This window comes from Malus domestica, chromosome 10 (genome assembly GCF_042453785.1).
Source record: "Malus domestica chromosome 10, GDT2T_hap1".
In the NCBI taxonomy this organism is placed as follows: domain Eukaryota; kingdom Viridiplantae; phylum Streptophyta; class Magnoliopsida; order Rosales; family Rosaceae; genus Malus; species Malus domestica.
In genome coordinates this window covers 1,791,169-1,817,974 of record NC_091670.1, presented here as the reverse complement: position 1 = coordinate 1,817,974, position 26,806 = coordinate 1,791,169, and the positions used below count along the sequence as shown (strand labels likewise).

General features: G+C 42.2%; 4 protein-coding genes across 4 annotated transcripts; 3 read left to right on the top strand and 1 right to left on the bottom strand.

Annotated features, from left to right (window-relative positions):
• The first annotated feature begins 210 nt into the window (after nucleotides 1–210).
• LOC139188397 (uncharacterized) lies at nucleotides 211–1,077 on the top strand. The gene has a single exon (XM_070805714.1). It carries the CDS (start codon nucleotides 211–213, stop codon nucleotides 1,075–1,077), a length of 867 nt encoding a protein of 288 aa, XP_070661815.1.
• Nucleotides 1,078–9,118: 8,041 nt separating this feature from the next.
• Nucleotides 9,119–11,715, top strand: LOC103439766 (alcohol dehydrogenase). The gene is made up of 9 exons (XM_008378374.4): nucleotides 9,119–9,485; nucleotides 9,581–9,717; nucleotides 9,953–9,999; nucleotides 10,117–10,418; nucleotides 10,507–10,589; nucleotides 10,677–10,752; nucleotides 10,852–11,009; nucleotides 11,121–11,282; nucleotides 11,401–11,715. The coding sequence occupies exons 1-9, from the start codon at nucleotides 9,449–9,451 to the stop codon at nucleotides 11,515–11,517; spliced, it is 1,119 nt and encodes a 372-aa protein (XP_008376596.2). The 5' UTR covers nucleotides 9,119–9,448; the 3' UTR covers nucleotides 11,518–11,715.
• An 882-nt stretch (nucleotides 11,716–12,597) lies between these two features.
• Nucleotides 12,598–14,853, top strand: LOC103439765 (acetolactate synthase 2, chloroplastic-like). The gene has a single exon (XM_008378373.4). It carries the CDS (start codon nucleotides 12,718–12,720, stop codon nucleotides 14,713–14,715), a length of 1,998 nt encoding a protein of 665 aa, XP_008376595.1. The 5' UTR covers nucleotides 12,598–12,717; the 3' UTR covers nucleotides 14,716–14,853.
• A 1,267-nt stretch (nucleotides 14,854–16,120) lies between these two features.
• Nucleotides 16,121–25,165, bottom strand: LOC103439764 (putative transcription elongation factor SPT5 homolog 1). The gene is made up of 22 exons (XM_008378372.4): nucleotides 24,631–25,165; nucleotides 22,873–23,108; nucleotides 22,645–22,788; nucleotides 22,362–22,520; nucleotides 22,210–22,293; nucleotides 21,917–21,987; nucleotides 21,467–21,824; nucleotides 21,192–21,347; nucleotides 20,986–21,083; nucleotides 20,852–20,900; nucleotides 20,588–20,740; nucleotides 20,353–20,496; nucleotides 20,161–20,254; nucleotides 19,864–20,022; nucleotides 19,740–19,788; nucleotides 19,564–19,658; nucleotides 19,326–19,404; nucleotides 18,323–18,377; nucleotides 18,117–18,234; nucleotides 17,855–17,998; nucleotides 16,862–16,959; nucleotides 16,121–16,438 (listed from the first exon to the last, which is right to left on the bottom strand). The coding sequence occupies exons 1-22, from the start codon at nucleotides 24,974–24,976 to the stop codon at nucleotides 16,193–16,195; spliced, it is 3,135 nt and encodes a 1,044-aa protein (XP_008376594.3). The 5' UTR covers nucleotides 24,977–25,165; the 3' UTR covers nucleotides 16,121–16,192.
• Nucleotides 25,166–26,806: the final 1,641 nt, after the last annotated feature.

Sequence of the window (26,806 nt, the reverse complement as noted above, 5' to 3'; positions counted from 1 at the left end):
CATCAAGCGGCGTTTACGCAAATCAAAGTCTCCCTCACGAACCCACCTGTCTTGGTTCCTTCCCGGCGCGGTAAGCCTCTTAAGCTATATATTTCGGCGGCTGAAGAGTCCATCGGCTGCCTCCTTGCCCAAGACAATGATGCCGGGCGAGAGTAGGCTATTTTTTACCTCAGTCGAAATCTTAATCCACCGGAGATCAATTATTCTGCCATGGAGAAGCTCTGTCTTGCCGTGTTCTTCGCAGCCTCTAAACTCCGGCATTACATGCTTCCGTCGGTCACACAAGTCATTGCCCAGACCGATGTCATCCGGTACATGCTTACCCGGCTGATCGTAAAAGGGAGAATTGGGAAGTGGACGATGGCGTTGTCCGAGTTTAGCCTACAATACGTGCCTCAGAAAGCTGTCAAAGGCCAAGCATTGGCCGATTTCCTGGCTCAGCATCTTTCCCCCTATGGTTTTGGGGACACTGATGTCGAAATCGGCATGGTTGAAACACGCAACAACTATTGGACGATGTATTTTGACGGGTCCAGCACTTCATCCTCGGCCGGTGTTGGAGTTGTCATTCAATCTCCTAATCACGATCGTTGGTATTTTTCGCTTAAGTTGGATTTTGACTGCACCAATAATCAGGCCGAATATGAAGCCTTAATCATCAGCCTTGGCCTCCTTCATGACTTGAGGGCCACCCGTGCCCTCGTCCTCGGCGACTCTGAGCTTGTGATCAACCAACTTAATGGATCTTTTCGCTGCATGAGTTGTACCCTAGCACCCTACCACATGGTTGCCAGCTATTTGGCCGAGTCCTTCGACGGTATTACGTTCGAACATGTTTCCCGGATCCATAATACCGACGCAGATGCGTTGGCTCAAATTGCCTCTAGTGCACAACTCCTGGGGGGCAAGCTAGGCCGAGAAATATCGGTGTTACGACAATTATACCCGGCCTTGGTCAACCAGCAAATCTTCCGGCGCGACGATGTAATACGCACTCGAGTCATGTCTTTACCTTCATTGTTAAACCGACAAGATACTATAGAGGTTTGTACCGTCGAGGCAACACCAGATGATTAGAGAAAGCCCATTATGCAGTACCTTGACAATCCCAATGGAAAACATAGTCGCAAGACACGAGTTCACGCCACGAACTATGTCGCGTACCAAAACGAGTTATATCGAAAAGGGGAGGATGGATTACTACTGCTATGCCTCGGCCCTCAAGAGAGTGCTCGGGCGATCGCAGAGGTTCATGAAAGGGTATGCGGAGCTCATCAATCCGGACGGAAAATGCGATGGCTACTCCGACGACACGGTTATTTTTGGCCGAGAATACTGAAAGATTGTATCGAGTTTGCACGAGGATGCATACAGTGCCAAATCCATGGGCCTATACAAAGGGTCCCGGCCGAGTCACTACATTCGATCATTAAGCCATGGCCGTTTAGAGGATGGGCCATGGACGTAATCGGCAAAATCACGCCGACTTCTGGAGCTGCTAAGCATGCATGGATAATAGTCGCAACTGATTACTTTACTAAATGGGTCGAAGCAAAATCATATGCCGAGTTAACATCTAAAGAGGTTTGCGACTTCGTGGAGGAACACATTGTGACCCGGTTCGGTGTACCAGAAACGATCATAACCGACAATGGTTCACAGCCGAAAGGTTTAAAGAATACACGGCAAATTTGAAAATTTGGCTGGAACAGTCCACACCGTATTATCCACAGGCGAATGGGCAGGCCGAGGCAAGTAATAAAGTGTTGATCGGCATCCTCGAAAAAATAATAAAAGAAAGGCCTGGCATGTGGCATTTAAAGTTGAACGAGGCATTATGGGCATACCGAACGACGCCCCGGTCGGCGACCGCGACAACCCCATACGCATTAACCTACGGACACGATGCAATGTTACCAGTCGAGTTGAGCATAAATTCGTTGCGATTAATTGAACAAAGTAGTTTGTTTAGCGCCGAATATAATTAGTCCATGAGACAGGAATTAGAAGATTTGGAAGAAGCGCGGCTTGACGCTTATAACTTGTTGGTGGCACAAAAACAGCTTGCCGAGCGGGCCTATAATCAAAAGGTACGACAGAAAACATTCGGCGAGGGTGAATTAGTGTGGCAAACGGTGTTGCCCGTAGGGCTAAAAGATCCTAGGTTCGGCAAGTGGTCGCCGAATTGGGAAGGGCCGTTCATTGTGCATAAAGTATATGGAAAAGGGGCGTATCATCTTAAAGACCGAACCGGTGTAGTGCACAGATTACCGATCAATGGGAAGTTTTTGAAGAAATACTATCCGGTCACATGGGAAATGCGGGAATAAACAAAATTATTTCATTAAGATTGATGAACATGTACAAGCTAAGTAAGTCGGTCAGGTTAAAACTAAGTACATTCAAGGGGAAGAAGGTAGGAGGGTGCTGAGAAGGGCCTTCAATTCCAACCACCGCACCTCGGCCATGATAACTTCAGCTTGCCGATTCTTCTTATCTAGCTTCAACCGCTCAACCCGCTTCGTTGTCGCCGCGTACTCAGTCAGGCGATCCTTTCCGCCCGACTCGAAGTCTTTGGCAAGCTCGGACGCGACGGCCGACCGACGTTTTGCCAACTCGGCCATCTGACAGTCGAGCTCGGCTAATATTTCTCCTTTTGCCCTTAGAGCGTCGATTTTCGGACGGAGAGTGTCTTGAACAGCCGTGGCAGCTTGCAAGTCCTGTTCGGCCTTTAGAGCGGTCTGGAAGACATTAAATGTCTCCCAAACCCGCTCCAAGGCAGACGATGCCTGAATGATGGCATTTCCGCTCAGGCGACCGTCAGCCCCAAGATCGTTCAGACACATGCCAAGCATGTCAAGACCGTTGCGCTCGAGTACTTGCGGCGCTGAAAGCGACAGAACTTCTCGCAGCTGGGTTAGAGCGGTTGGATCGGCAGCCTCAGTCGGAGCAGCCGAAGGGCCGGACTCGGCAGTTGTGCTGGAGAGGATGGCTTTGAATTCGACCTCCCACGAAGCCTGCGCGTAACAAATCAGTTTAGGCTTAAAAGAAGTCACGACAAGAATAGCAAGAAGGTTTCGTTTTTTTAACCTGCCGAGAGGAGACCTCGGCCATGTCTCCAGGATCGTTGTTCGAACCTAAAGAACTCAATGGCCGAGCCCAGTGTCTCAGGTTGCTTCTCAGTTCACGCGGCCGATGGAGGTTATCTACGTTTGATGGCCACTGAGGCGGCCAAGAAATATAGATAACGCCCTTCGACGCATAGAATTGTCGGTGAAAAGAATGTACAGGCACCTGACATTTATTATTTTTCTCATTTAGAATTTAAAAAAAAAAAAATCAAGGAAAGATGGTCGAAGGTACTCACGAAGGCCGAGGTAACCTCCTGTGGAGGAATATGGAAGCCCTGGTCTTGAGGATGAACGGGCGAGTCCGCCGTTGCCTCAGGTTCCTCGAGCGGGCGTTTGCCCCGGTCGGCTGCAGATGGGCCGACTGGAACAGCTGTTTCGGAGGAGGCAGGGACATTCTGTTCCTGAGAAGGAGCGAGGGGTTCGGCCACCGCCGTCGGTTCCTCGATCGGGCGCTTGCCACGATCATCCGTGGAGGGGCCGGATTGAGCCACCATCTCGGACCTTGGGAGAGGTTGCCGACGAGAGTGAGGACGGTCTGCCAACGGGACCTCGTCGCTCCCCTCACTCTCTTCCAGAATGAAGACCGAGGGTTTTGGATTTTCAGGGGTTGTTCCCTCGGTCGTAGAAACCACCTTTTTTGGAGCGGATGCTTCCTCGACGGAGGGAGGCACAACTGGTATACCAGTTCCAGAGATAGGCCGCGTTCGAACTGTCGCTGGGGCCGGGGCGGGCTGTTTTTCGACCGAGGGTTGAACAACGGCAGGAGGAGGGGAAACACTGGGAGTCGTCGCCCCTGTAGTTTGACTGGAGATTACGTGGATCTCCCGTGCGCCCTTCTTTGCCAGCTGTTTTACCCGCTTGGCAGGCGGCGGAGGTTCGATGACCGGATCGGCCTCTGGGCGAGGTCGTTTGGTCAACACGGCCCGACCAGCAGCTTTACCCCTTTTAACCACGGCCGATTTTTTCTCGACCGTGGCCGCGGCAACAGCCTCCGCTTTTCTCGAAGGCCGACTACCTAAAAGGATAAAAACAATTCAGTGAGGCAAATCAATATGCAAGGTTGAAGAAAAAAAAAGAGAAATAAAGCAACTACCTTGGGGTTAGGGGGCAGAAGACTTTTTAGGTCGACCACCAAAAAGTGTGTCCACAATGGTATCGACCGAGACCCCGAAAAACCGTTGGGTATAACTGTCCCACCAATCACCGAAGGTGTCGGTGCAAAGGGTCTCTGGAGTGGCCGGTCGAAGGTGAAATTTCTGGCACCGTTCCTGGAACTTCTTCTTGGCGTCGGCGCACTCCTTCTCTGAGGAGCCAGGTTCGCGTCCGCGACTTAGGACGAACCGAGAGGAGAGAAGGGGGACTGGGCTACCTTGGAGGTAGCCAAGCTGCCGAGCAAGGAAGTTGGGATGATACACTTCCCAACCCGCTCGTTTTCCATTGCAACCGAGGGGGAGGTCGCGAGCAAGCACAAATGACCCCCAGGACTGACGAAGGTCGGCGTCTTCATCTGCGCTCCACGCCGATATAGGTAGCCTGACCGAGGAAGGATATGCCCGACGACGACATATCAGGAACTCATCGTTGGAGAGATCGTCGAGGGCGAAAAAGAATTTAAATATTTCTTCGGCTCGGTGAGGGGGTATTGGTCGAGAGGCCAGCTGAGGTCCAAGCGCCTCTGTGGGTGAGAAATCGACGATTGCTGGCCGAAGGGAGGCGAAATACACTTGGAGCCAGAGTTGAAAGACCCAGAGATGACCATTCTGGTATGGGTCAATTTTGTGCAGGGTCGTCTCAGCCAGGCAACGGAAGAGATGGGCCAAGATGTTGGGGCCAAGTGCCAGGACATGACCGCTAGCCAGGGCCTCGGCCACTGGCATATTCTCGACCAGGCATTTGTTCGATTTGGTACAACAAATGTACTTGTTGTACCAGTAGAAAAGGAAAGCTTCATGTTCCCCTTCCCGCAGGGCCTCTTCTCCTCGGCCAGCGAAATGGAGATAGAGGGTGTTGTAGTTGAAGAAGTTCTTATGGAGTTTCTGAACGTCTTCTTTTGAGGGGATATGACCCTCACGGCTCAAAGTCTCAAAAGCTCGTCGGTCGAAGAGCGTCTTCAGGTCGAGATTCGACCGATATCCGGAGAGGGCAGCATCGATGGGGATTCCAGTTGCTGAAGTCCCCAAGATGGCAGTGACATCAAGAATGGTGGGGCCGATAGGACCAAGGGGGAGAACCATGGTGTTGGTGGCCGAACACCAGAAGCATAAGGCGGCTAGGAGAAGCTCCTTGTCGAGAACGATGTCCATAGACGAAAGAAGGATGGCGTCGTAAAGGCCGAGGACTTTCCATTGCTTGCCGAAGAGCTTTTCCATTCGAACGACCCAGGCTGCCCAGGTTGTAGTGGTCGAAGGCCAGGAGCCTTGGGGTTTCGCTGCCTCCCATCTTGACCATTCAAACCCTTGGAACAAGGGTGACAAGCAGTGTTCCTGAAGAAGTTCGGTGATAGTTGATGGTATGGTTGCTTTGAAGAGAGGGCCCAAGATTTGGTGGACGGTGCTCATGTCACTTTCAAACCGTATAGTCTTGATCGAGCTCCGATCAAGAATCTTCTGATGCTGGTCACATTCCTTGGAAAGCTTGGAGATGAAGGACGCTATTGTAAGAAGGAAGCACGATGTAAAAGGGTTTTCTGGGTAGGGAGATTTGAAGACGAAGATTTGAAAAAGAAAGGTGCTGGAAAATAAGAGCGAGAGTTTTTCAGAAAGTTTTGGGAGCGTAAAGTGCGAATGAGAGATTTTCAGTATTTATAGGCTTTTGGCAGGAAGGGTAATCGTTTGAAATTCAAAACAAAGGGACAAAATCGACCGAAAGAATCGTTGATCATGATGAACATTTGGGAAATGTAGTTGAGAAGACCGAAGGTTTCAGATGTTGGGGGCGCACGATTGCGTGTGACGGCGAAATTAATGGCGGAAGACGTTTCGACGCCTGCACGATGACAAGTGGGCTCACGAACTGAGAAAGTGGCTCGCGGATTGAGATAGTGGTCATAATGTCGACGGTTCAGGCAGCCGCACGCCTTGGACGTCATCATTGGGGTTGGCCGTATTAAAGGACGCCACGTGGCAAGTTTGGTTAGCAGGATCAAGATCGTGCAATCGTGTTCAATAAATGCGCCTTGGAACTCGGGCATTAGGGTTCTGAGTGACAGATTCGCTTCTTCAAGGCCGAAACTCAGCCAAAGAATTCAGGCCGAGGACCTCAGAAGCAAGGGGGCAATGTTTGGGCCCAAAATAACAGTTTGGGCCGAGTGTAGGGTCATTCTCGGCCCAGGAGGCCTTGCGACAAGAATACCACGGATCGTTCAGTACGTGGGCCTCCAAACCTAGGTCGGCTAGGTCATAACGCAAGAGGTCGAATCCTAGTGCAATAAGGAGTCTCGGCAGGACCCGGAAGCGAATCCGACTCAGGTAAAGGACTAGGTTCACAGTCCTAGTGAAGGTAGGACTGGTCGAGTTGATGCTGATCAGGGAAAGGAAACCTAGTCCGAGTAGGTTTTTAACTCGACCTTGGGGGGAGCCATTGCTATAAATAGAAGAGGTTGCACATCATCCCAGGCCTCTGCAAATCAATACAAAACTGCCCTGTGCAAACTCTCTCAACAACTTTGAGATTTTCTTTTTCCTTTTTCGCTGACACATTTTCCGTTGGCATCAACAGCACTGTGGAAGCAACCGGTGATATCTTAAGTCGGCATAGATAGCTCTGTCACCGTAGAATCAATCGGTCTCGTAGTATCTTCCGTTGGCATCAACAGCACTGCGGCGAGAACGGTTGATTACCTATCCAAGTCTCGGTCGAGAAGGGTCTCTGAACCCTTATTGGTCGAGGTCATCTCATTAGCCTTCTCGGCAAAGTGAGGTGTTACAGTTATTACATTCGGCACATTGAAAGCCGAATTTGATATTGAACTTCGTAAGAATAGTAACCTTGTCTTCAGGTTCGAGAGCCCAAGAGGCCGAGACGTGTTCCTTTCTCGGCCGCAATCGCAAGACGCAGAAGTCAGTAGCGCGACCTAACGCAACATCAACAAATTTACTCCTCAGCCGAGCTCGGCCGATGAGTTGGCACGCCCCACAATCACCGAAGGACGTAGTTAGCTTATAGATTACTCGGCCTGCGCGCCACGTAGGCTTGGTAGTTTTTAGGGTCAACAATTTCATAAACTGACTGTTTAATTTGTAATATTTTGAAAATTTAGAACAGCCATATGGTCGACTAATAGGAAATTCTCTAACACCAATTAAAATCAAGAAAGGTACTTCCATGTGCAAGTAAAAAGCGAAAACAATTTGAGCCACGGTTATACTTGGCACCGCAAATTGCGATATTACTAATTCACGTATTATAACTCAGTGCATGTTAATATTAATATTTTATGAACCTATAATATAATCATAGTCACGTGCAAAGCACATAACCTATGTCAAACATTTCAACATCTCACCCCATTCTAATAAGTTGCATTCGACAAAAATAATTCTAGGATTTCTCAAAAAATGCAAAAAAAATGGGTTGATCTGATATATGAGGATCTGAGGATTTGCTGTTAGGAAAAGGATAACGACATGCACTCGCTTCTATATGTTCGAAGTGATGACTAAAAAATATAGTCATTGGGGACCCTCCAATCTAGGATAAAGTTAGGATGATATTTTTTATGTTGAAATGTCTGAAATAACCGAAACACAAGTCATTGCAAAGCATGTGATTTATTTTAGACGGAAAACTTAATGAGGTTATGATTAGATGACAAATTAATAACTTCGGAAAGTTGAATGACAAATCGCTTAAAATGTTAGTTCACATAACAAATTGAAAAATGTGTAGAAGTTCATATAACATTTCAAAAGAATTCCCTAAAAAAATTGCTTTTATTAGCACTATAAAATCTCATTGTGCACTCCTTACAAGTGTAATAATTTTCAATGTAAATATAAAAATTTGGAGTGCATAATAAGATTTTGGAGTGCCAATAACATCCTAAAAAACAATTTTTTTGCAATTTATTTACATAATAATTGTGACATCCCACATCGTCCAAGGGAGTGATCTTTAAATGTATATTCTCATCCCTACCTAGCACAAGACCTTTTGGGAGCTCACTGGCTTCGGGTTCCGTAGGAACTCCGAAGTTAAGTGAGAAGGAGGCCAGAGCACTCCCAGCATGGGTGACCCACTGGGAAGTTGCTCGTGAGTTCCCAAAAACAAAACCGTGAGAGAATGGTAAGCCCAAAACGGACAATATCGTGCTACGGTGGTGGAGCGGGCCCGGGAAGTGATCCACCCCGGGCCGAGATGTGACAAATGGTATCAGAGCCAATCCCTGGCCGGAAGTGTGCCAACGAGGACGTCAGGTCCCTAAGGGGGGTGGATTGTGACATCCCACATCGCCCAGGGGAGTGATCCTTAAATGTATATTCGCATCCCTACCTAGCACGAGGCCTTTTGGGAGCTCACTGCTTCGGGTTCCGTAGGAACTCCGAAGTTAAGCGAGAAGGAGGTCAGAGCACTTCCAGGATGGGTGACCCACTAGGAAGTTACTCGTGAGTTTCCAAAAACAAAACCGTGAGGGAATGGTAAGCCCAAAGCCGATAATATCGTGCTACGGTAGTGGAGCGGGCTCGAGAAGTGATCCGCCCTAGGCCAGGATGTGACAATAATTTATGGCCAAAATAATTTAACACAATTTTTCACAGAATGGCCAAAATAATTTATGGTGGACAAACTCAGGAACCAGTTATATTGATTTCAAATCTCAAAGACCAAGGTGAGGAGTTATACAAATCTCATGACCATTTTAGCTAAAAAGCCTAAACTGAATTACAACTAGTTAGTTCTAAAGTGTGTTTTGACTTAAGTTGTTGTTTTTTACCATTAATAAATTGTCCTTTTTTTTTTAGAAAATCCATCTTATGGAAGGGCCGTTTATAAATTTCACACAAAACCCACGAATTCTCAAAAAATGGCAAGAAAAGAAAATGAATTAATTGGAGAGTATAGTCTTATACCAAGCATTGGCCAACGGTACCTAGTAGCAAGCTGCAGCATGTAGAACCAGGGACTAAACTCCTATCAATTGAAATCAAGGAATGGTTTTGGTTTCTCCTAGGTCTCCACTTGCACTTATCCATATGAAAATATCCACACAAGTTGACTTTACTTCTCACCACCCAAAAAAATTAAACACTTCAAACTGTTGTTACAAAGAGCTTTAAGAGTTTCAGTTTCATCAAGTTTTTATTGGATTCAAAGCAAGAATGTATGATACTGCTGGTCAGGTCATACGCTGCAGAGGTAAATTTCCTTTTTGTTTCTGAGATTGTTTATTAAGTAAATTTCTTAATTAATTTTTGGTTTATTAATTCTATTATTATTTCTGGTTTGTGTAGCTGCTGTAGCTTGGGAAGCAGGGAAGCCACTGGTGGTTGAAGAAGTTGAGGTGGCACCACCACAAGCAAATGAAGTTCGCTTGAAGATCCTTTTTACCTCTTTGTGCCACACTGATGTCTACTTCTGGGAAGCCAAGGTATGACATGGTTTTGAGAAATTCGTCAGAATAATTGTTTCTGAATTTCAATTATTCAACTGATCAAAATCAAATATCGACAATATAACAAAAACTAATCATTTCAGTAATTTGGATTTGAAAAATGGTCCATTGCTCTTTTTCTTTTTTCTAACTCTTAAGCATATTTCATTTTATTGATTCAAGATTCACATATTTACAACACCTAATCTAAAATGGATTTTCTATATTGCAGGGACAAAACCCTTTATTTCCTAGAATTTATGGTCATGAGGCAGGAGGGTATGTACATTTCTATCATCTTGTTACTAAATTAATAGAACATATAGGCAAACGATGTGCAACTGAATCATTGATCGTGAATTAAAATTTATGCGGATTGCTGGTTAATACTTTTAGGATCGTGGAGAGTGTTGGTGAGGGCGTGACGGATCTGAAAGCTGGCGACCATGTCCTGCCGGTATTCATGGGGGAATGCAAGGACTGCGCTCACTGCAAATCAGAAGAGAGCAACATGTGTGACCTCCTCAGGATAAACACTGACAGGGGAGTGATGCTCGGGGATGGCAAATCAAGATTTTCAATTGTTGGGACATCCACCTTCAGTGAGTACACTGTTGTTCATGTTGGCTGCGTTGCCAAGATCAATCCCTCGGCGCCTCTAGACAAAGTCTGTCTCCTCAGTTGTGGAATCTCCACAGGTAAATTGTTTATTAGCATAGAGCCAAATTGTTCAAACAGATAACTGACATCATTTTCTTATCTATTTTTTGAATGTGTGTTGTTTAGGTCTCGGAGCTACTTTAAATGTTGCAAAACCGAAAAGGGGATCAACTGTGGCTGTTTTCGGATTGGGAGCTGTAGGCCTTGCAGTGAGTCTTTTAGTCACTTTCACATGCTTGCTCACTTGTATATGCATGATGAAACATGCTTGTCTAAGTCGATCCTTCTGTTTTTAGGCTGCCGAAGGAGCCAGGTTGTCTGGTGCTTCAAGAATTATCGGTGTTGATTTGAATTCAAGCAAATTTGAAGAAGGTAAAATACACAATTTCTATAATCTCTCATTTATCTTTTTTTTTTTGCGTTGACAAATATTCCCGAGACCTCTCTCAATTTGAACTTGGTTGTTTGCAGCGAAAAAGTTTGGTGTGACGGAATTCGTGAACCCAAAAGAGCACAAAAAACCAGTTCAAGAGGTGATTGCTGAGCTGACGAATGGAGGAGTGGACAGAAGCATTGAATGTACAGGAAGTGTTGAAGCCATGATATCTGCATTTGAATGTGTCCATGATGTAATACTATAGCTTCTTCACTGCCTCCATTTTCTAAATTCTCTCCTTCAAATTTCAGCGTGATCTTATTATTAACAAGTAAACACATAATTAAACTGCTATTAATTTTAGGGTTGGGGTGTTGCCGTTCTTGTGGGAGTACCACACAAAGAAGCCGTCTTCAAGACGCATCCGGTTAACTTTCTGACCGAGAGGACTCTCAAGGGTACATTCTACGGAAACTACAAGCCTCGAACGGACATTCCCTCTGTTGTGGAGAAGTACATGAACAAGGTAAAAGGCTAATTTCGATTCATGCTTTATTTCCATCTTTTTTCCAAATTTTAAGTGAACACTCGATAATTAAATTAATGTTTTAAGTGAACACTCGATAATTAAATTGATGTTGCAGGAACTGGAGCTAGAAAAATTCATCACCCACGAAGTCCCGTTCTCAGAAATCAACAAGGCCTTTGAGTACATGGTTAAAGGGGAAGGTCTTCGTTGCCTAATCCACATGGAGGAATGAAAAGTGAAAAAGCTTCATCTTTTGACGTTCTGTGTTCTTAAATCCTAAATTTTCGATTTCGTCTTCCGGTGTTCTTTGTTTTCTCTAAGTTTGATCTGCATGTAATGAATATGAATCTGCTTGCTTCTGTTGGACAGTTTCTATGAACATACATGTCAATAAATACAGAATATAAGTGAATATAAAATTGTATCCTCAGTTTGTGGATTATGACCAATATCCGAACCCCGATATATCAGTCTGTTAGCCTTGATCAGCGGCAACATTGAGGTTGTTGCAACATTTTTATCACCAAACTAAGTCTTGAAGCCGTTGAAATAAGAAACTTGTCACTCTGAATAGATATGAAAGATGATATGTTTTGTGATTGTGTTTAGGTTTTCCTTATATAGAGGAAAGGGAGGAATGAAATTTTATTGTTGTTTGGTGATTGTTAGGTAGTTTTGACCGGTAAATATTGAAGTTTGGTTGGTGTGTGTATTGAAGTTTGGTTGGTTAAAACATTCGTAAAATTAAACCAAGATAACATAACTTAAAAGTTATAATAACAATCCTTACAAAAGAAACAATTAAGTTAAAACCACTCCACAACAATTAATAAATTTTAGGTCATGCAGGTTGGGTGACATTCACTATTCATAAAAGCTAAATTCTGTCTTTCAGTGGACCTAAATATTTGGGTTGGGTTCAAAGATTAGAGTTGGTCTAAAGCATCAGCACGCAAACTAAACCGAAGAGACATAGTTGACTTGTAATAACACAAATTAAGCAAAGGGCAAAACATGAAACACACTGTGCTTATAAACAATGTTTAAGTTGGTTTTGGGTTTTAGTATAGATTGAATATGCATCCATCTTCTGAATCCCTACAGTTTTGATGGAGGCTAAACCATTACCATCCCTAACCGTAAGCAAATCTGCAAATCTGGCAGGCAGTTTGAAGGAACTTGAGGCCACAAAAAACAGACATTTTACCTCCAATTTGTGGTTCTCATTTCCCTCCGACTGTCTACGCCTCATGGAAACAACAGAAATAACTAAGCAAATGGAAAACTAGGTCAACGAATGGGCCTGTAAGCCCATCGACGAATGGGCCAGTAAGCCCACTCGGTCTCCGTCTCCACTACACCTTCCCAGGCTTCCAATAAAGGAAGAAAGGAAGACTACGTTTTTTATACAATTCAATTCAAGCTCTCTCACATGTCAAAAATGGCGGCCATCTCTCCATCCCCTTCCTCCTCCTTCTCCAAGCCCTCTCCTCCTCCTTTGCCTTCTTCCCAAAATACCATTTCCGGATTTACTTTACCCTTTTCCCCCATTCCCCACAGATCCACTCCCTTCCGCCCTCTCCGCATCTCCAATTCCCTCAAACCCAAACCCACACCCAAGCCGACCGCCGCCGCCGCCGCCACTACCGCCACTACCCCCTCCGATCCCCAAACTTTCACTTCCCGATATGCCCCTGACGAGCCCAGAAAAGGCGCTGATGTCCTCGTGGAGGCCCTCGAACGCCAAGGCGTCACCGATGTATTCGCCTATCCTGGAGGAGCTTCCATGGAGATCCACCAGGCCCTCACCCGCTCCTCCGTCATCCGCAACGTCCTCCCCCGCCACGAGCAAGGCGGCATCTTCGCTGCCGAGGGATATGCGCGCGCCTCCGGCCTCCCCGGCGTCTGCATCGCCACCTCCGGCCCCGGCGCCACCAACTTGGTCAGTGGCCTCGCCGACGCGCTCCTCGACAGCGTGCCGTTGGTGGCAATTACGGGACAGGTCCCCCGCCGCATGATCGGCACCGACGCATTTCAAGAGACTCCGATTGTAGAGGTAACGAGATCCATCACCAAGCACAATTATCTTGTTCTTGATGTAGAAGAAATCCCTAGGATTGTCAGCGAGGCATTTTTCTTGGCCAGCTCGGGTCGGCCCGGGCCGGTTTTGATAGACATCCCGAAAGATATACAGCAACAGCTTGTGGTTCCCAATTGGAACCAACCCATGAGTTTGCCTGGCTACATGTCTAGGTTGCCCAAGTCCCCCTCCAACTCCCACCTGGACCAGATTGTTAGGTTGGTCTCTGAGTCCAAGAGGCCCGTTTTGTATGTTGGCGGCGGCTGTTTGAACTCTAGCGAGGAGTTGAGGCGCTTCGTGGAGCTTACCGGGATCCCCGTTGCCAGTACTTTGATGGGTCTCGGTGCCTTTCCGAGCTCCAACGAATTGTCCCTCCAAATGCTTGGAATGCACGGCACTGTGTGCGCTAATTATTCTGTGGATAAGTCTGACTTGTTGCTTGCCTTTGGGGTGAGGTTCGATGATCGTGTCACGGGCAAGCTCGAAGCTTTTGCTAGCCGAGCAAAGATTGTCCACATTGACATTGACTCTGCAGAGATTGGAAAGAACAAGCAGCCTCATGTCTCGGTTTGTGCGGATGTGAAATTGGCACTGGCAGGGATGAACCGGACATTGGAAAACAAAGGAAGCAAGCTTAAACTTGATTTCTCGGCTTGGAGGGAGGAGTTGAATGAGCAGAAAGTGAAGTATCCGTTGAGTTTTAAGACTTTTGGGGAAGCCATTCCTCCACAGTATGCGATTCAGGTTCTCGATGAATTAACTGATGGGAGTGCAATTATAAGCACCGGTGTTGGGCAGCATCAAATGTGGGCGGCTCAGTTTTATAAATACAAGAGGCCTCGCCAGTGGTTGACATCCGCGGGATTAGGAGCCATGGGTTTTGGATTGCCTGCTGCTATTGGGGCCGCGGTTGCAAATCCAGATGCGATTGTTGTTGACATTGATGGCGATGGAAGTTTCATGATGAATGTCCAGGAATTGGCAACCATAAGAGTGGAGAATCTGCCAGTGAAGATAATGCTGTTGAATAATCAGCATTTGGGAATGGTGGTTCAGTGGGAGGATCGGTTCTATAAGGCAAACCGGGCTCACACATACTTAGGGAACCCGTCAAATGAATCGGAGATATTCCCTAATATGCTGAAGTTTGCAGAGGCTTGCGGGATACCAGCTGCCCGGGTGACGAAGAAGGAAAATCTGAAGGAGGCAATTCAGAAAATGCTGGACACTCCTGGTCCGTACTTGTTGGATGTAATAGTACCCCATCAAGAGCATGTGTTGCCTATGATCCCCAGCGGCGGTGCCTTCAAAGATGTGATCACCGAAGGTGATGGAAGATCGTCTTATTGATTTCCATGGCGGCGCAGGCCAGGACAGGTCTCCATCCTTTCTATGTACACAGTTTTGAGATGTGCTTTCTTTTTAAGTGTTTGAGTTGCATATTATGTAATTGTCTGAATTAGCTTGAACAAGTTGTACTTTGAATTATCGTTTCTGTGATTTGTTTCAGTACCTGCAAATGTAGGTTGTATTCGAGACACACACACACGTCTATATATGAAGACAAGGAAGCATATGCCAATTGAAAATCATTCAAAATCCAAAAAATTTAGAGAGTTGAGTTGTGCAACTCAAGAGTCAGGTGGGTTGGGAGGGACGGCCAGTCAACAAAACGCAACGCTTAGACCTATTCCAACCCTTAGAGTAAAACTCAAAATCTAAGTTTTAAACCCACCTCAACGTGTTCCAACTCTTGAGACCAATATGAGTTTTAACTCAAAACTCATTTTTAGAACAAATTTAGGCCAGAATTCTCTTTAGGTTAGTGGGATAGCCCACCATATGTGTATTTTTTTGGTTCTATATTTATAAATTCATTGGACCAACGGTTAAGATCTAGTATGATCACATCCAAAACGGTAAAAAAAAAAAAAAATCTGACAATCTAAATTTAAATCTAACGGCGAAAATAATTAAAAAATTCTTTTATGTGTTTCATATTTTTGGGTTATGTTCCACAAGTTTTTTAGTGTCGATTTAGTGATTTTTTAATTTTTATCGGAATCTAAATATTTTTAGGTTAAAAGGTTCATAAAATTAAATTATGATAGTCTGCTTAATTTTTTTTAAGTTACTTTAAGAAAAAAAAATTATCCTAAATTCATTCTTTAATAATCTTGAGTTAAAAATTTAACCCAGAAAGTTGGGGCAGAAAAACTGTTTTTAAAATTTAGGTTTTAACTCAAGGAATAAAGATGGTCTTAGGAAGCTATTGGTACGTAGACATGCCAGAATGGGACGGGGTTTAACCTAACACAAATATTTTGCAATATTTTTCTATTTGAACACTACATACACGATTTAGTAACACGTATTTTTAGTTCCCACAAACCATTTACATGAATGGGAAAAGACGAATTAGACAATTGAACTGAGAAGTGAAGTTCGGTTTAGGAATAAAAACCACAATGATGCTAGACATTTTGGACTCCGAAAAGCAGGCATCAATTTTCCTGGATGAAAATAGTAATTTTAGTCTCCGTTTACATGCTGTATTTCCATCCATTAATTTGACTTCCATCTTTCCTTAATTTGAATAATTTTTTCTATTTAAATACTTACTCTTATCTGAGGCTTACTATCTACACCCACCACAAATAGAATCAACCATCAGAAACCAAACCTAACAGAGAGAGAGAGAGAGAGAGAGAGAGAGAGAGAGAGAGAGAGAGAGAGAAGAATCAAGGCCTTTCGCTTCCCAAAAAGAAAAATATTACAAAAAATCAATGATGATTTACATATTGAAATTTTATTCGTTCCCACGGAATTATGATTGGGCTAGTTTTGACAAAATAGCCAAGTCTAAAATCTTAACATCAAGAGTGTCATCTACCTTTACAATTCCGTCTGTGCCATCAACACCAATCAGCTTACCGGTCGCACCTCGTAGTGACCCACCCATGATCTTTATCTTATCACTTTTCTTCGGTACCACTGCCTCCATTTCATTAGGAAGTGCTATTATGGTTTCCCCGTTGCCACCCGACCCAATAGCTACCCTATAGGAGCCATCCTGTACCACGAAACATTATACTCAGAATCTCCAATAATTACGTAGCTACTTAAACAGTATTTCTGTTAGTATCTATTTCAATGATAAAACATCGAACGAAATCATTCTAGAATCAGAAACATCAACTAGAATATGATAGATATAGCAGCACATTGCCCCAGGCCGACAAAACTCAGGCAGTTAATAGAGATAACATACGAAGGGCATCCGAAACAAAATTCCAAAACAGGTTCATAGCCTACTCTTGTCCCACCTAGTTAATATCTCAACTAGAGTCGCAAGTGAATGCACAATCACCTCCAGATTATAATTTGTAAAAATCACCAAATCCATCATGTTCATTTCTTTTGCACGTCCAAATATCATTACAGCTGGTAAACATCACAGAAATTCAAAAATTCGGAGCATAGTTTAATGACATACCGGAAGCACTTCTCTCACAACTCCAGTAGTTTCCTCTCCAGAATTGTGGACATTGACCAATATGTCTGGGAGGAACCAGGGTCCTTCACTGTCCCCACCTGCTAGAAGATGTAAGATTAGAACTCAAATGCGGAGTATAGAACTCTAGCAAAGCCAACTTATATATACACGTGTGATAAATATATTCCCAAACATGGGACTCTTTCATTCCCATCCCCCAAGATTGGTCAACGAATTACATTCCCAAGCAACCCATTTCACAAACCATGCAAGGACATAGGAATTTTTTTTCAACGTTTATACAAGCTCAATAAATAGGCCACTTCCTCATTCTGATTGACAGTTTTAGGCATTAAAAATTCTCAGGTTTTGTTTTTAGATTCTCTCTCTAAAGATTTCCATGATATTCCTTCTACATATTTAGGTCGTTTCGTTTAAGCACAAAGTTTGACAAACTTACCCAGCCCTCCCCTGTCATCCTCACCCTAGCCACTAACAATCTTGTCCAACGAGGCAATTGCTAGGCATTGGCCTCTGTAACAAACACTTTCACAGCACCATGGCTGAATGGCCAAGCCCAGTCATTTATCCCTGGTGACATGTTATCTTCTTTTACTTCGATTGAATTAAGACAAAAAGGACAGTTGATTAAAGAGTAACTTGAGCAAACAAATGAAGGCCAAGCAATTTGTTTTTAGTTTAAATAGAATCTTCCGAAAGATTATCCAATGAACAGTTACAACTCCAACAACAGCCTCCCTAAAGAGCTCTAGGATGCCAAATACTCTAGAACCCCTATATGATTGTACCCATAAATAGATAGCAACAGTTTCTGATGTCGTTATTTGTTGTAGGGATACCATTACCACCTAGGCTAATACCTAAGCGAGGCCCCCTAAAAGTGGGTGAATTAGCAAACAGTACACAAGAGGGGACATAAGAGTTTAATTCAGCACTGTGATCTAATTAAAATAGAAAAACTGAGCTTCAAACCTATAACAGGAGACAACATATCCAGACCACCAGTGCCTGGTGTCATTGGCTGCCCTCCAGGGGTTCCAGGAAGGTAGGATGCCGAATTTGGTGTCATAGGCTGGCCACCTGGAGTCGATGGCAAGTAAGGGCTAGGAGCATTTGCTGCAAGAGGGATATAAAATAAACTACTAAGAATAAATATAAGAGAAAGTAAAGGGATCTACGCAGTGAAAACATGTCTTAAGAAAATTTGTTTCAAAGACACGAAAATTAAACGTACCATAAGCGGAACTACTGTCCCTCGGTGTACCAGCTTCACTATAATTTCCACCAGGAGTGTTTGCCCAACCTGAACCAGGAGTTGGTGCTTCATATGCCCGCGAAGGAGGACTTCCTGGCTGAAATCCAAGAAATTACAGCCACTTAAGCAGAAAAAAGGATAAAGACATCCCTACCCAAACTGAGAACACATGCATTCATACTGACCTGATACTGTGGGCTAGCACCCCAAGAAGCAGGGTTTCCTTCCTCCCAGTTATCCCTGATTTGCTCACCATCAAATATAAAAGAAACATCAGCAGGAACAAAAGACTTGGCCACAAGGCACTTGTTTGACTAAATAAAAAAACTTCAGTTGCGGATATAATGATTATGCAATGAAAAGTGGTTGGTTGGAAACATATTTATCCATTTTAGAGTCCTAATCCAAACCCAATCTTATGAGTACTAGATGATAGAGTTTAATTAAGGAAATACGAGTGGTGTATAATCAACATGATTAAAGTTTCTCTGTTTCGCCTTTGAGGGTATAATGAAATTGAGTGCATGCCGTTTCTTTATTCTCCTCTGTTTTCCAACTTTCTAGTCTTGTCTATTTGCTACCCCAAATCAGCCCCTTTTCATAACCAATTTTTGTGAGGCGTTTTCTTCCTGCTTAAACCACTATAACCCCCATTTACTTTCAGAATTTGCTCCCAAGTTGTATCCAGGACAACCATGAAATCTGGAGTATTGCTACAGGTTCCAGAACTTAAAGCAACCTGCTTTAGCCCAAAAACATCACCTTATATTTCATACAAAAGTAATTTTTTATCCAGTCAAGACATAAATCCCATCCTCACAATATATCTGTAACACAGATAAGACAATTGAAAATGTGCATTATGTTGCATCAAGATAATGAAAACATGTAGCAGATTACCATGACAGATATCCACGACCATTTTAATTTGGATTGAAATGAAAATTTTAAACCTACCACATGATAGTCATTTGATCTTATTTAACAGGAGATTAAGTCTAGGTTTGGACCTCAATTGCTAACGAGGCTCACCAAGAAAAACAACACATTCTCAATGTAAGTGAGGATTTCCATTTCACTGATACTAACGCTATCTTTGACCCACTCTTATGAACTACGTTTGGCAGAACTTATTTCTTCAACTATATTTCAAAATAAATAAAGAAAAATAGTTATTCAGACACAAACCTAGCTGGACTCATAGGTGCATAGGGATTCCATGCTCGGTCACGCATAGGAGTCCTCATGCCATCATGTATAGGTGTTGCTGCAAGGAGTACATAAGATAAATAAGTATATCAGTCCAATAATGTCATTGCCAAATAAGATATGGTCCAAATAATGAAGTAAATACCAGAACTCAAACCAGAGATTACGTTTTAATTATAAAAAAAAAATGTCAACCACAGTAATTAAAATAACAAACCTGCAGCATCCCTCATAGGAGTCATATATGGATGGAGTGGAGTTCGAGAAGGATGCATAGGAGTCTCACTTCCCATACCGTAGCGAGATGTATCACTGGAAAACAGCTATATTAGAGTTGACAAAAAACATAAGCTAAAGACGAGGAAAAAGAACTAAAGTGAAATGTATAATTACCGATATGGTGTGGTAACAGTCACATTATCAGAAATACAATTACGATCAACTGCAAGCATAATAGAAATGTTATGGCCCATAAAGATACATAAATAACCAAGGAGACAAGAAATTCTAGACTTGCCTGTAACAACCTTCATTTGAGACTCCAACTCAACCCGTACATTTGGTCCCTTAACCTCAACAACACGTCCACGATAGCCCTTATAGGCACCCTGGCGAATCTTTACTGTCGTCCCAACCAAGCCATCATGCCCTCGTCCACCTCTATTCCTTCCTCCATCTGGACCATAGAAGTACGAACTTTTTTCAAATAAATATAGCTCAAGATGTATAGACAATGTCGTTAGAAGGATAAGGAGAGTTTAAGCATAATATGAAAAAATTAGAGAGCACTGAGCACTGAACATCTGGAACATACAGTTAGATGGAGGGCCTCCTCTAGAAAACCTATTCGGGGACTGAGGAACTCGAGGAGGAGTTCTGAGGTGGTCATATCGTGAATTGGAGTTACCCTGTAGATCATAGGAGTGGGATAAAAGTATCAAGAATCAAAACTAACTAAAAAGAATACAGAGTTCACATCTACAGAAAAAGAGCACACAGGGTTTACATTTCTATCACCATTAGCACGTGAACCTCCCACAAGAGCACAATTATGAGACTTAACACAGATAAAGCCTGCATGCTCCAGGTGGTGGCGATCAAAGATGAACAAGACTCCCCTGTATATGTGTTGCACAGGACCCTGTTTCCCCTAATATGCCAAAAGTAGTGGTTATATAGCCTGAGATTAACAAAATATAAAAGTGAGGTAAACCAAACAAGCAATATAGATCTCATCTCACCTCGCAAGGGCCATCAATGACCCTCACAACATCCTTCACGGATACTTTGTGTTTATACTTAACTTCCACAGGAAAACTTTTCTCAATCTTGCATTTGATCTCTCTTAACTTGACAAGTGCAACCTCAGGTCTATCAGGAACTCCCTTAAGAACCTGGAAACAGGTAATAATAATGAAGCACACAAAAGAGCACGAGATAGACTGTATATTGAGATTAAATACTTGAAACGTTTGTCAAAAATAAATAATAAACTGAGTGCATACCTGGAATGCTTCACTTTCTACGCGTATGATTACACCGAAGCTATTATTACTGCATCACATCAAACACAAATTATAGTTAATTAATTAAGCATGATGAAGTAAAGATGACCAGTCACCATGGAATAGCAACTCACTCCAGTAGCACGAGATCATGAAGCTCATATGCCCCAATTCTGGTAATACCAGATGTCACCTCAGAGCTCTCCACAACATCATCAGCAAACACACGGATCTTCAAACAAGAAAAAATCATTTAATTTCCACGTTACTATTTTACAAGAAAACTATTCCTGAAGTCCATGAGTTTGCTCCCCAAAAAACAGAGGAAAACAATACTCACATGTTCTTTCGTTACATCAGATAGGATGATGAGAACATGCTGCTCAACCTTAACAACCATACCAGTTGCACCTTCCTGAGTGCCAGATACAACTTTCACATGATTCCCAGGTTCAAAGTATTTGCACAGCTCTTTTTCATTGATGGCAAGGGTTTTCTGGAAAATCAAATCCCAGTAAGAACAAGTAGCCACACCACTAAATCAATAGACCAGTAGGAATTTTGAAAATTAATTCAGATATCGCATCAAAAAACACAACAATAAGTACTTCTTACTGGGAGTTCTTTGATTTCAGGTCTGATATGAACAGTATCCTCCTCAACTTTCTCAACCCATCCCTTCAAATTTTTTAGATCTCCCTTGACAACAATAACTGCATCGCCCTTCAGAAAGTGTCCCTTCTTTCTGTTTGAAAATAAAGTTGACAGACTTGCAATATCTCCATCACCATTCTCGCTGGGCTTCCGAAATTTTTCAAGTTCGTCAAACGTGGGATGTATGTTCTGAGTACTAATTGATTTGATTGATACTGCTTTATACAGGAAACCATCTTTAAACATCATGCCATTAATCGTCTGATAATAATCACCAGTCATCCGATCTTGTTTACGATCTCCAAGAATATGCAGTTCCCTGAAAAAAAAGTTTACAAGGGACAGTGTAAGAAGTTAATCTAACAATACATTGACTGGAGACACCATTGTAAGAAAGTTTTACAGTATTACCTTGCTTCCTCAATATTTAATAAGCGTGGAGGAGGAACAAATGCTTTTGTTCTCACAACTTCTCTGCCATCCTGTGTCATAAACAAGTCATCTCAAATTACCCTGATCAATGTGATTGGATAATACATGCTTATGGGGAGGTGGAAATATTACAAAAAATTATAATTCCAAGATTCAATTTGATGAAAGCGTACCTCAATAAATGGATAAAATAGGAATGAAAATAAAAAGATTACACATGTACACAGAGAAAACTTGGACAAACACAACAAAAAATATGCGACAAACTTTACCATTTTATTTGCAAGAGCTTGTAAATCAATCCTTGGAATTAATTTAACTGTAACTCTCTGCCGCACATTGTCCACATCTGCAACCTATAGAAAATAACCGTAGCAGTTAGACAAAGAATCACAGGACACTGTAAGCAAAATACCATCCCTACCTGGGCAAGGTCTCCTTTATATGTCCCACTCTTCATTCTGACCCACGTATCCCTAGAAAGATCAATAGCCTTGCTTTCAACTGAAAGAACATCAGTCATTTCTCTAATTGGGACAAGCATTATTTTCTGGCCAAATATATTGCGCAGACCTTTGCAAGCCTGAAACCAAAACAAACACAATAATCAAAGAAATAAGAATTTCCATACAGTGCAAATGTCAAATTTGGCCTTATGTTGATACATAAACCATCATAAATTTATGCATATACCAACAATAGCATACCTCCCTCACATGGGCTTCTTTGTCCGCTTCAACGTATACATAGTTTTTAAGGTGGTCAAGAGCAATAACAGACCTGATCTGCAGTTCAGGTTTATCGATATACTTTTGCATTAAGCAAACAGCTACCTCCCGCTCACGACCAATCTGGTAAGCATTATCACATAAATCATTAGCATTCCCTCAAAAATTGGAACTATGACCTTATGATGTTAAGAGAAATAATCATACCGCACATTTCACCATCCACAACTTTGGGTCCCTAACAGAAGGTAAAAGAGCTTGTTGATCCACATCAGTTGTGTCTTCATCATACTCTCGATGACTTGACTTCCCATACCGCTCTTGAAGATTTCTTTCAATCTCTTCAAGATCTTCTTGCTCATCTTCTTGCATCAACGGTCGATGACGCATCCTTCTACCATCCTCTTCTTCAGGTAGATCAGGTGCATTATCAGCAATAAAGTCTGCACAAAGACAATTTAACAATCATCACCAATACAAGGGAATGGAAAGAAAATCCGCATGATTTCTTATTTACTCAACATCCCCATCAAACTCAAGTGGAAAATAATCATCATGCACACATGAAGAGATAATTACAGCCGTTCTATAAACCTTACTTAAAAAGGAAAAAAAAAACATACACAGAATCAATTGAAATCAAATTAATTATTCAAATTTGGAAAGATACCTACATAACCTGTTCGGAAGACAAGAATTCCATAGAAAATTACTTAAAACTGAAAGGAAAAAAAAGTTGAATTCAACAGCACTTTCTTATTTATCTTTGATTCTAACAGGAACATACATAGCATTATCCGTTGTGACATATGAGACACTTGTCCCTCCATTACTCAAGTGAAAGTCATCACCCCACACAACTTATTTACGAACTTCCTAGCAAAAGGACAAGTTTGTTTTCTCATGGTTTCTTGTCAAGTTAACAAACTCCCCAAAACAGAAAACTAAAGAAACGGCCAAAGTTGACCTCTAGACATACTTAATCTCTAGGCATTTTTCAAATGAAGGCCAATAACCTAATTCTATCAAGAACACGAGTTTCTAAACAGATTAAGGGCTACTGGTGTTTGCTTCTGCTCCCAGTGTAGAGAAAAGGGAAATTGGACAAAGACTTCACATGCCTCCTACGAATTGAGTTCTTCCCATAGACCTTCTCGTAGACCTCTTTTATCATAATTCCTAATCGTTTATAATTTTGATAGTGACATTACAAGGCAGTCTTCTAGAGGGTGAAATTTCATAGCATCCCAAACAATATGGCAATTAATTATAAAAGAAACATATTACAAGACATAACTCATAAAAAATAGCAAAGATTATTCAGTGAAAATAAGACCGCAAGTACAGGGACCACGAAAAATAAATCCAGCAAAGGAGGCATGAATAGTGCTAAACTCATTTCTCCTCATAATGATACCATTTTGCACCTTTACTTGGATATCCGACGAACAAGGAAAATCAGATGATTATTTATAAGGCCCAAAGACTTCAAATACACCCATATAACATCTAAAGTTTAACCAAAAGAAAAAGAAGAAACTAGAACTATGAATGAAAACATATCCCAGCAAACAAATCTATCAATCGACATGATTAACACCAAAATTCACTTCTGAATGGAACAACTGTAGTTCAAACTTAAATGAGAAGTATCAAAAGAACAAAAATTAAGACATTGTTCAGTCTTGAAACTTGTAAAAACCTAAGTACAACCATAATCAAAGGATTCTCCCAAATACTAATACACTACCATTCCCAAATCAATTACAATTCATTACCAGCATTCGCCGACTTAAATTTCTGTAACATTCATTAATCCCAAAATACCTTATAACCTAAATTCCAACCCAGTCCAGATTCATAACCCTAAATCTCAAAAAAAAGCAACAAAATTTCTGTAAAATACCAACAAAAATGTTAATAACTAAACAAAACAAGAGTAGAAGAAGGAACAGTAGAGCGTACCATCATCCCCCTCCTCGTCTTCTTCTTCTTCGTCGGTATCGACCTCGGCCTCAATGTCGAGAAACTGCGACCCAGAGGGCCTCTTGTTCTTCCTCTTACGACTCGCACCACCACCACCACCATAAGCCTCGTCATCCTCACCGTACTCCTCTTCCTCCTCGTCATCGTCCTCCTCTGCTACATCGTCTATGAAATCCGATCTCCTCCGCTTCTGACTGGGCCGCCGACTTCCTCCGCCTCGTTCCTCCTCCTCTTCCTCCTCGTCATCCTCGTCTATAGCTTGGTCCGGGTCGTATTCTTCCTCTTCCTCCATCTCGTCGTCATATTCGTCTCTGTGACGAGCCATGGCTGTGATGGATTCGGATCAAATTTGGGGGTCTAGGGTTTTGGTAAGAGAGAGTGTGGTGTTGCCAATCGCTCAAATACCAGAAATGTGTTTATATTAGCATATCCCTTTCAACTCAAATTCATTAAATCCAAAATCAAATAGGAAACTAATTACATGAACATTGGCTAATTTGCTTCTAATTAATTTCATAACACCACCAACAACAAAACCAATCTTATTAAGGGAGGTGGGTGTTATGAATCATAAAACGTCATTGCGCATAATTTTGTGTCAAATTTTTTGTTAGCTTAAAGTACTCTATGTATTTTCTTTAGAGTTTTTTTCAAGTCTTATTAAATATTTTCGTACTTATTTTGTCATGAACCTTTGTCTCATAATTATATCTTCTGATCATAGTATCTATAAGTATTCCTTCAAATTTTTCAATTTGTTTGACTTTTCCTTCCATTGGTACTCAAAACTAAATCCAAATTCGACTAAGAAACCATCCTAATCCACATATTTTCAACATTTTATCAAATATAACAAAGAAAAATGTCATGTAAGTAGTTTTTGCACTTTAAAATATGTTGTAGCATTGGTCCTTCAACTTTAATCAAATTGGAGAAATGATCCATCAACTAAAAATCCATTACCATTGGTCCCTCAACTTATCAAAATGTGTAGCTATAGTCCTTTTCATTAATTTCGTCAAAATTTTGTCAAAATAAGTTATGTTAGAATAACCATTTATATAATTAGGGTCCCTCAACTCATCAAAGTGTGTAATTATGGTCATTTTCGTCAACTACATCAAAAAATTTGTCAAAACAAGTTATACTGGAAGGACCATTGCTACAATTGGGTTAGAGTTAAGGGACCATTTCTCCAGTTGAATTAAAGTTGAGGGACTAATGATAATGGATTTTTAGTTGAGGGACCATAGTTGCATGTTTTGATGAGTTGAGGAACCAATAATAATGGATTTTTAGTTGAGAGACCATTGCTCCAATTGAGTTAAAGTTAAGGGACCATAGCAACAATTGACTCTCCATGATTTGTTTCATTCAAATGTGGACATTTGGGTGTTGATTGGTGAATTACTTCATCGTTCTTTTTCTTCTTGATTAGAGTGGGTACGGTTCGGTTTAGTCTGGTTTCAATCTCAAATTAGAATCGGAAAATATCAACAATTTGGTTCGATGCGATTTCGCTTAAATTTATTACTAAAATCATAAGATTTGGTTCACTCTGATTCCAATTCGATTTATACTCGTTTACGATTCTATCCAAAATTATACATAATTTTTTAAGAGCACCTTGTTTTCGGTGTGCATATTCATGTCAGGTTCATCGGCTTTGGCAGATAGAGCAGTGGCCTCCAATCAATGGGGAGAACAAGAGATAAGTGTTTCTCTTCTGCGATGATTATACACTGACATCAATACGGGGTCCTTGGTTACGGGATGACTCTTTAAGCCTTCCGCCCGTGCGGCACTTAGGCTTGAATACCTCGATGAACAAGCTAAGTAAGCTTTCGAAGCCTCGCTTCCCCGGATCGAATCACAAAGAAAGCCAAGATAGCTTGGAGAATGCTAAGATCACTTAGAAGATGGGAGAAAGGAAGCTTTGTATTGAAAGTTAAGAGAACTTTACAATTGCTTACAATTCTTGGATGGTTTGGCCAAATGGCCTTACCTCCTATTTATAGGCCTAAGTCACCTCCTCAATGGAGGGTTCTAGAATCCCCTACTTACATCCAAAAATATCTAGCATAGTTCTAGATACAACTTGCCTAATCTAGATTATTCTAGGTGAGGCTTAAATATGTACACTTGTGTGGAATGT

Bases quoted from the DNA above. Each gene is read 5' to 3' on its own strand.
- LOC103439764 (XM_008378372.4), bottom strand. From the start codon at position 24,976: ATGGCTCGTCACAGAGACGAATATGACGACGAGATGGAGGAAGAGGAA. The intron at 19,659-19,739 runs GTAATTATACAT...GCTGTTTTCCAG, and splicing joins ACTGTTACCACACCATATCG to TGATACATCTCGCTACGGTA. The intron at 19,405-19,563 runs GTTTGTTATTTT...TACTCCTTGCAG, and splicing joins TCCTATGAGGGATGCTGCAG to CAACACCTATACATGATGGC.
- LOC103439766 (XM_008378374.4), top strand. From the start codon at position 9,449: ATGTATGATACTGCTGGTCAGGTCATACGCTGCAGAG. The intron at 10,000-10,116 runs GTATGTACATTT...TAATACTTTTAG, and splicing joins TATGGTCATGAGGCAGGAGG to GATCGTGGAGAGTGTTGGTG. The intron at 10,590-10,676 runs GTGAGTCTTTTA...TTCTGTTTTTAG, and splicing joins TGGGAGCTGTAGGCCTTGCA to GCTGCCGAAGGAGCCAGGTT.
- LOC139188397 (XM_070805714.1), top strand. From the start codon at position 211: ATGGAGAAGCTCTGTCTTGCCGTGTTCTTCGCAGCCTCTAAACTCCGG.
- LOC103439765 (XM_008378373.4), top strand. From the start codon at position 12,718: ATGTCAAAAATGGCGGCCATCTCTCCATCCCCTTCCTCCTCCTTCTCC.